General features: G+C 45.6%; 1 protein-coding gene across 1 annotated transcript; it reads left to right on the top strand.

Moving 5' to 3' along the window:
- Positions 1 to 3,134: 3,134 nt before the first annotated feature.
- Positions 3,135 to 7,394, top strand: LOC122923015 (gastrula zinc finger protein XlCGF71.1-like). The gene is made up of 3 exons (XM_044273806.1): positions 3,135 to 3,191; positions 5,145 to 5,585; positions 5,670 to 7,394. The coding sequence occupies exons 1-3, from the start codon at positions 3,158 to 3,160 to the stop codon at positions 6,005 to 6,007; spliced, it is 813 nt and encodes a 270-aa protein (XP_044129741.1). The 5' UTR covers positions 3,135 to 3,157; the 3' UTR covers positions 6,008 to 7,394.
- The last annotated feature ends 1,713 nt before the right edge of the window (positions 7,395 to 9,107 follow it).

Consider the following 9,107-nt stretch of genomic DNA (forward strand, 5'->3'; position numbering starts at 1 on the left):
CACCACCAATCGGCAGCTTCAGCTCCAGGCAGCAGAGAGGAGAAGGTGCTGATTGGTGGAGGCGGGGGAGGGAGCAGGATGTGCTCACCACCAATCGGCAGCTTCAGCTCCAGGCAGCAGAGAGGAGAAGGACATCCTCCTGCTGCCTCATTGTTAGAACGTGCGGGCTGGCGGCAGTACAGGATAGAGAAGCCGCCCAGCAATGTACCCGTACGGTAGATGGAAGCGCGGCTGCCGGCATAATTTTGCATTTAGTGAAGCCGCCATCCGCGATGTATGCCCGGGCTAGCGGCTGAAGGCTAAGTGCTGGCAGCCTGCACTGCTGTAACTCCTGCCTGCTTCCGATCAGCTGGGAGAGCGGAGATTTCCAGCGCTGAGGTCCTGCCCGCCCTAGCAGCTCAGGAGCCATTAGTGAGCGCTCCTGAGCTGCTGAATCACCCACACTTCCATCAATATAAAGTATATTTAAGCCCTACTCCCAAAACCCTGCAAAATAGGGCTAGGTCTTATTTTCGGGGTAGGGCTTAATTTTGGGGGAAACACAGAAAGCAGCGACAGCAACCTGAGGGTAGGGTTCTCTCAGCTTGGAGGAGCGACCACAGCCGGGCATCAAACTCATAGTTCTGTCTCTGTAGGTACAACAGAATTCCAAGATAATCTGGCTATAGATTTACAAACTTTAGGAGGAGGAACCCACTTAGTTGTACTTTACAGGCCTGAAGCTGTGTACTTTGTGCTCCGATGAGACACATTCACCTCAATAGATGATTCACTTTATGCAGATGAAAGATCTGATGACGTCTACACTGAGCAGATGACTTGTTGGTCTTATTCTCTCAGGTACAGCAGCTCCTGAGTAGAGGTGAAGGTCCCCAACCCAGACCAGAACAGCTTCCCACATTAGGCAGGAGAAGACCTGTTCACTAAGGAGAGGCGGTCTATAGTGAACCCGGACTGAATTGGATCATTTCCAGGATGTTTGCATTCGGCCATCATAGCTTTTTTCAAAGCTTCAACCACTTTGAAGGCCCTAGAACCCTACAGGTGGAGACCCCCTGGTCATCATCCTGGTCCCCCAACCGGTCGGACATGAACAATCTCTTTGTTACTTTCTTCCCTTAGAATGAATATTCCCCTCTTTATTCTTCTCCTCCTCAGAGGAGGAAAACAGTTTATCCTGAATTCCCCATCAGGGGCTTCCTCTTCAGACCTGCATTCCCGGGAACAATTACATCTCAGTCTTTTATGTCGTCCATAGGAGACTCTAGAGAGGTGACCACATCTCTGTACAGACTGTTATATCAGAGAACTACAACCCCCAGCATGTCAGACAATAATATATCAGAGGAGAGAACTACAACTCTCACAATGTCCAGACTGTTATATATCAGAGGAGAAGAGTACAGAATGTTATATGATATCTCAGAAGTAACACTCCAGGCTGTTATTGTAGGGTTCAGAGGCGAGAACTACAACTCCCAGCATTTTTCCAGTTCTGTAGGAAAGAAATCATAAAATGCTTTCTCCATACAAGGATCATCCCTCACAGGTCACATGACCACAATTACAGCTCTTCCTTCTTCTTATCTCCGCTCTACAGCTGACACCGCCCCTTCTCTGATCACATGATGGTGACATCATCACAGGACCTTCACCACCTCCTCTCCACTGCTGAGCCCCGCCCCCTTCACTGATCACATGATAGTGACATCATCACAGGTCCTTCACCACCTCTTCTCCACTGTTGAGCCCCGCCTCCTGCACTGATCACATGACGGTGACGTCACCCCAGGTCCTTCAGCTCTGGCAGTGCAGCAGATACTGGGCAGGTCCTGGTCGGTAGTCAGGGCTCTTGTTCTCTCTGGTATCAGCCATTCCTCCAGCCTGCAGGTAAGATGAGCTGTGAGGAGACAGTGTGGTGGAGAGCTCAGACATGTCACCTCTGGAGATTCTCCTCCATTACACACAAGGAATCCTTCTCCGCTCCTCAGCTTAGTATGATGGGGGAGGAGTAGTGGGGGTTGTCATCATTCGCTGGCCCCTGACTGTCCTGGTGAGGGGCCCCTGCCTCCAGGAGGAGAATGAATGGAGCGGGGCCCGGCCTGAGCTCAGCTCTCTCCAGTCTCTGCTCTAGGAGTTCTGGACACAGCTGAGCACAGCCCAGAGGTGGGACCTGCATCTATCAGACATTTATCTCCTGAGGAGCCACCAGAGATCTCCATGTTGGGGCCCCTGGAATCCATGTGGTGGGGGCTCTGAGAAGCGGGGCCCCTCCAGGCTCAGGAAGTGCGGTTCTGGAGGTGCCATCTGGTCTTGTCCCCTGGATGATTTCCTCTCCTCTTCTCATAAAGGCGCCTGCAGTACTAGAAGCCTCCAGCTCCTCCAGTTCTCTCCTCTTCTCCTGAATGACCACCAAGGATGGACAGGAAGGAGATCAGCAGAAGAATATTAGACCTCACCTTGGAGATCATCTCCCTGCTGAGCGGAGAGGTAAACTTTTCTAGATTTCTCTCCTCTTTATTGTATTCTGTAACAAGTCAGACATCGGGAAGGAGAATCCATCATAGGAAGTGATAGGAAGAGTCTGGGGTCCTGGAGAACGGCATCCAGACCTTCCAAGTGATGGAGAACCTGAAGATCAGCCCCCAATATGGTGAGTGATGTGTCATGTGACCAGTGACCAATAGTCATGTTGTAGGAGCCATGAGAAGGTAAGTAGGCACGTTGTACCAGGAGGAGAGGGCCGGAGGAGAGCACATGGCCCCTGAAGGGTTTATTCCCTAAGTGTCTCTCTCCATCCACAGGAGCACACAATAGTGAAGAAGACATCGGGGGACTGTGTGACTCCCATCATCCATCTCCAGGAGTCAGAAGGGCAGAGCAGGACCCCTCCCCCCATCACAGAGCCTCCCCCTCACCCCCTGGTACATGAGCAGAAGATCCTAGAACTCACCCACAAGATGATGGAGCTGCTGACTGGAGAGGTGACACTGCTGGGAATGCTGGGAAATTTTCCAGTAACAGCACTGGAGGGGTCTGGGTGATGACGGTGTCATTGTGTTGTCAGGTTCCTATAAGGTGTCAGGACGTCACTGTCTATTTCTCCATGGAGGAGTGGGAGTATATAGAAGGACACAAGGACCTGTACAAGGAGGCCATGATGGAGGAGCACCAGCCTCTTATATCACAGGGTAAGAGCCGTCATGTGCAGTGTATACACCTGTGTGCAGTGACATGTAATGGAGGAGCACCCGCCTCTTATATCACAAGGTAAGACCCGTCATGTGCAGTGTGTACACGTGTGTGCAGTGACATGTAATGGAGGAGCACTAGCCTCTTATATCACAAGGTAAGACCCGTCATGTGCAGTGTATACACGTGTGTGCAGTGACATGTAATGGAGGAGCACCAGCCTCTTATATCACAAGGTAAGAGCCGTCATGTGCAGTGTATACACGTGTGTGCAGTGACATGTAATGGAGGAGCACCAGCCTCTTATATCACAGGGTAAGAGCCGTCATGTGCAGTGTATACACGTGTGTGCAGTGACATGTAATGGAGGAGCACCAGCCTCTTATATCACAAGGTAAGAGCCGTCATGTGCAGTGTATACACGTGTGTGCAGTGACATGTAATGGAGGAGCACCAGCCTCTTATATCACAAGGTAAGACCCTTCATGTGCAGTGTGTACACGTGTGTGCAGTGACATGTAATGGAGGAGCACCAGCCTCTTATATCACAAGGTAAGAGCCGTCATGTGCAGTGTATACACGTGTGTGCAGTGACATGTAATGGAGGAGCTCCACAGTTTCTTCTCACATTACATTAGAGGCTACGTGTTCTTTATATGTCAGTCATATCCATAGGGCTCCAGTCACATGATGAGAGCGTGTCCTTCTGGCCTCCATCGGGCCGGTATAGTAGACTATACTACAGAGACGTCTTGTACAATCCGTGTTCTGCATTGTATATATATTGTAGATTATACATGGAGTTTATGGGCAATGTCCGCCCCTGTACGACTGTTTGTCACCGATGTAGAACAGGCGTGTGTTATGTAAGTCGTTGGGGTCTCAATAAAATGTGAAAAAATTTGTATTAAAATTCTTGTCCGGCATCGGCTTTAAATTGCTAAATGTGACCATGTTGTCCATCACTTAAGCGATTATCTGCTCATCCCCTTCAGACTGAACGTGTGACTTCTAGCAATAACTGCATGTCCCAGAATGTTCCAGCTGCATTAGAGCGTGTTCACACAGGGCACATTTATTGTAGACATTTCCATGTATTGGGTTGTTTCTGCAGCAGGTGCATGGATTATTACAAGCCACATTCAGGGCAGCGGGACAGTCACAGAAATGTCTGCAGCTGATCTGCTATGTCTGAACTTGCTGGTAGATAACCAGTGACTGATCTGTGCTGCTCTTATAATCTGTCCAAAAAGGGGGGAGTTTAAGGTTCCACATATAGAAACAACAGGCAGGTTCTGCAGGGGCGGGGCTTACGATGCTCCATTGTGACAGAAAAGCCAACCACTAAGAGGTATAGAGGTAGACAGACTTGTGTAGCTGTGCAGCAGATCTGTCCTCCAGCCCAAGCTCCTGTGATAAATGTGGAGCATCTCTAGATTTACTCTGTACGTTTTAGACAGGATTAGTAAATCTGCCCAGTTGTTTACCAAATGGTTGCAGGGTGTTCAGACCATGAGGCAGCAAAGCAGCTCCAAACCATGATGTCCCCACTTCACCGGCTCCAAACCATGATGCCCCCCTTCACCAGCCCCAACAATGATGCTCCTTGTTTTATTCAAATGATGTCTAGTTGATGTTGAAAGGCAAAATGTGTGTAGACATGGTCAGGGTTGTACGTTTTTTAAGTTAAGTCATTATTTACTGTATGTAATAGAAGTCATGACCTGGTGTAAACCAGAATCCTGGACTTTGTCAGGACGTTATAGAAGCTTTGTAAGGCTGGGATCACAAGTGCAGTTTTTTTGGCCAAAGTCAGGAATGGATTCCAAATGAATGAACACTTCTCCTTCCTGATGGATCAACTTCCAGCCTAATTGGAATGTTATAAGTTTGTCTACTCTGTAGTTTGCAAAAAAAAACTTTAAAACAAATTTTCATTTTTATCTTAACAGAAAATCCCAGTGAGAAATGTGAAAATGTCATGTTACCACTAGATGAAGATATCCTGCAGCGCTCTTCAGGAGAAAACCTCATTACCCTTAATGTACATCTAGGTCTTCACAGTACAGATTTGTCATATAATCCTCCTATTTATGAGGAACCTTCTCCTGACCAATCACAGATTTTTTCCACAAATACAAGTCAGAAAAGGATTAAAAGGTTTCATTGTGGTAAAGAATCCACAAACAGCTCAGGACTTTCTACACACCGAAGACGTCACAGAGGAGAGAAAATGTATTCATGTTCAGAATGTGGGAAATGTTTTATATATAAATCAGTTCTTGTTAAACATGAGAGAATACATACAGGAGAGAAACCATATTCATGTTCAGAATGTGGGAAATGTTTTAGACAAAAATCACATCTTGTTACACATGAGAGAAGTCACACAGGCGAAAAGCCGTACTCGTGTTCAGAATGTGAAAAATGTTTTACAATGAAATCAAATCTTGTTAGACATGAGAGAAGTCACACAGGAGAGAAACCATATTCATGTTCAGAATGTGGGAAATGTTTTACATATAAATCAGATGTTGTTATACATGAGAGAAGTCACACAGGAGAGAAACCATATTTGTGTTCTGAATGTGGAAAATGTTTTACAATGAAATCAAATCTTGTTAGACATAGGAGAAGTCACACAGGAGAGAAACCATATTCATGTTCAGAATGTGGGAAATGTTTTACATATAAATCAGGTGTTGTTATACATGAGAGAAGTCACACAGGAGAGACGCTGTATTCATGTTCAGAATGTGGGAAATGTTTTACAAAGAATTCAAATCTTCTAAAACACAAGAAGAATCACACATGAGAAAAGCTGCATTCAGAATGAGAAAAATGTTTTTGTTTCTAAAACCATAATTAGGGGTCATTAGTGAAGTCACACAAGAGAGAAGCCATATGGCCACAATATAAGAAAACAATATATCACTGGGTCATAGACATTGTTTTCATTTCAGGTTGTATATTTGGATATAAAAGATTAATTGATGTCACATAACGGCTTCTATAAAACATCTGATAAAGCCTGTTTAGGAAGACATATATTCTGTTAGTTAATATTGGAATTGGAGCACCGCACACTATAATTACTGGTGCCAGCAAGGACTGTATATTCTTATTTAGTAGTATGCAAATTGCGGCACACAGAAAATGTAGATGCAATTTCAATATTTTATTGGTGCGATATCATACAAATCGGGATCCAGTTACATCATGAATTTGGTTAACCGCTCTCTATAATAATGGCGACCGCACGTTTCTGTCAAGGCGGACCTTCTTCAGCGGTCTGATTATCTGTAGTTGGTGGTAGAGGAGGTCTGGGCTGGATCACATATATTCTGTTCATGACTTATATATTTAATCCTTACAGTTAACCCTTTCAGCCCTGGAGGGTTTTTCGCATTTTCGTTTTTTACTCCCTACCTTTCCAGGACTTTTTTATTTTTCTGTTTACATAGCTGTATGAGCGCTTGTTTTTTGCGGGACAAGTTGCATTTTCTAGGGGCTTCATAGGAGCTAACATGCGGCAGCTACAGTTCATTACGGATTACTGAGGCTGCCGCACAATGCATCCGGCTCCCCTGATCCTCATGTTTGACCACATCATCTGAAGGGTTAAAAGTCTGAGATCATTGTTACCGCCAGTCACGGACATTAGCTGCTGGTGTCTGCTGTACGAAACAGCCGGCACCTGGTAGCTATGGCGCATAAGAGAGCTTATTGTTCCTTCTGGAAATTAAGTAATACATTCTCAACCTTTCTGATCTCTTTACTCCAGGCGAAATAGATCTCAGGACATCTAGAAAGATCTAGGGAATGGAGATGATAGTGAACATTACAGTAGAGCTCCTAAGAGACACTGGAAGGAGGAGACCTGATTATAATTACCAAAGAACAATCCTTTGGCGTAAGAAGGAATCTGAAGTACAGATCCACTGATGACAACACTAGGATCTCCCTATTCTTATGGCAGATGTCATGGCCAGATGGGAATAATCTGTTTAGGTTAGATATTTATGTGGGCCCTCCTCCAGAGGGTCAAAGGGAGATGATCTTAAAACATTTATGATCCTCCCTACTGGAAAGGGAGGAGTCAGCCGAGGAGGATACGGAGGATGAAGTAGGAGGAAAAGAAGAGGCAGGCCTGCCTGCAATCCGTAGCGGTAACACCAAATCCACACTGGTGCCACGGGTTACATGCTTGACGGCCGTCAGAAGGTTCACCCAGTAGTCAGTAAAAGTTATGTACCTTCCCTGCCCGTGTTTGCTAGACCACGTGTCTGTGGTCAGATGTATCTTGGCACCGACACTGAGTGCCAGAGATACATTTACTTGCCGCTGAATGTGGCCATATAGCTCTGGCAGCGCCCTTCTGGAAGAAATATTTCCTTCCGGGGACCTTCCATTGCGGTGTGCCAATGGCCACAAATTTCTAAAGGCCTCCGAGTCCACCAGTTTATATGGCAGTAGTTGATGGGCTAACAGTTCCGACAAGCCAGCGGTCAGCCATTGGGCAAGAGAGTTTTCCGGCGTCATCATCTTTTTTCGCTCAAACATTTGGCCACATTCGCCAGATGCTCAAGAGAGAAATATATCCACCATTTTATGTTGAATGACAAGATTGAACAGTTGAACCACCATCTTATGCATACCGCCATTTTATGGTACTTTATTCAACACGTGTTTTGTACATGGACTATCTGCTGCGGAGGCGGCAGTGTTATATATGAAGAAAAGTTGAGGTTAATAAAGACGTTATTTCAAGCATTTGGTGTGCTCTTTAAACCTACTGCTTCCATAGAATGGCGCTAGAGGAATTACAGAGTAATAGACAGTCTGATAAGACTAAAAAGTCAGTGATATCAAAATTCTTCTAATGCCACAGCGCAAAAGGCACTTCATAGTGCTGCGCCTGCCACAGTGGAACTATTACCTTCAGAGGGCTAAGTGATAGCGCTTCTCAACTTGCACAGTAAAAAGCCCATTAGAGCAGCAGAGTGCCAGCATATACCGCCGCGCAGCAACTGTTCCCTGAGTGAGCAGCAAAGACACCTCAGCGAAGCTACCAAAGAGGCCATAGAATGTGTGCATTAGTAAAACTGCAGCCAAATCTTAAAGTAGCAGAACGGTAAAGGCAAGATACTCAGAGAAAGAGTGCCAACCCTCCTGCGAGAAAGAAAAAGACGCATGGTGGGAGGACAAAGTCCAGAGCTAGAATGCCCGCACCGCTATCCATGAAGAGGCCACGTACTGCAGCCAGCTAATTTCCCGCCACTAGGCTCAAAGCCTGCAGCAGCATATCCAAGCCAGCGCACTGCAAGTCAGCACAGAGCATCGCAAGTCATCGCAGAGCATCGCAAGTCATCACAGAGCATCGCATCACAGCAAAAAAAAATACACATCTCCTTTAAGACTGACATTTGTTCCTGCTCTTCAGAATAAGGTCAGAGCTTTCCTTTTATTACTTATCATTGCACATAGGTTTTGGTATAAAGAGACATTTTTGTGTTCAGGAATAAAAGACAAAGGACAGTTTGTAATACACAGACTCTATTGCATTTAAAGTGAAAGTCATTTATTGCCTGCATTTATCGCTGTTACATTAAAAGTGAAATTCATTTATTTCTGCATTTGTCAATATTGCATTTAAAGTAAAATGTCTGAGCCTGGTTTTACCATGCCACTGTTAGAGGATACAAAGATAGATAGAGTAGAAGTTGAAGAGCAAGGGAACCTGTCTGAGGTAGAAGAGTCTGATGCAGCATTAGTCTTGCCTTTAACAAATATAGCCCAAACAGATGAACTAAGACGTTCATTACGTGCCAGAAAACCACCCTCACAGATGATTGAAAATTTGGAGCAAGAAGCAGCATTAAAAGAGAAAAAGTTTGCCCGGATGTATGATAGGT

This window comes from Bufo gargarizans, unplaced genomic scaffold, assembly GCF_014858855.1.
Source record: "Bufo gargarizans isolate SCDJY-AF-19 unplaced genomic scaffold, ASM1485885v1 original_scaffold_1157_pilon, whole genome shotgun sequence".
In the NCBI taxonomy this organism is placed as follows: Eukaryota; Metazoa; Chordata; class Amphibia; order Anura; family Bufonidae; genus Bufo; species Bufo gargarizans.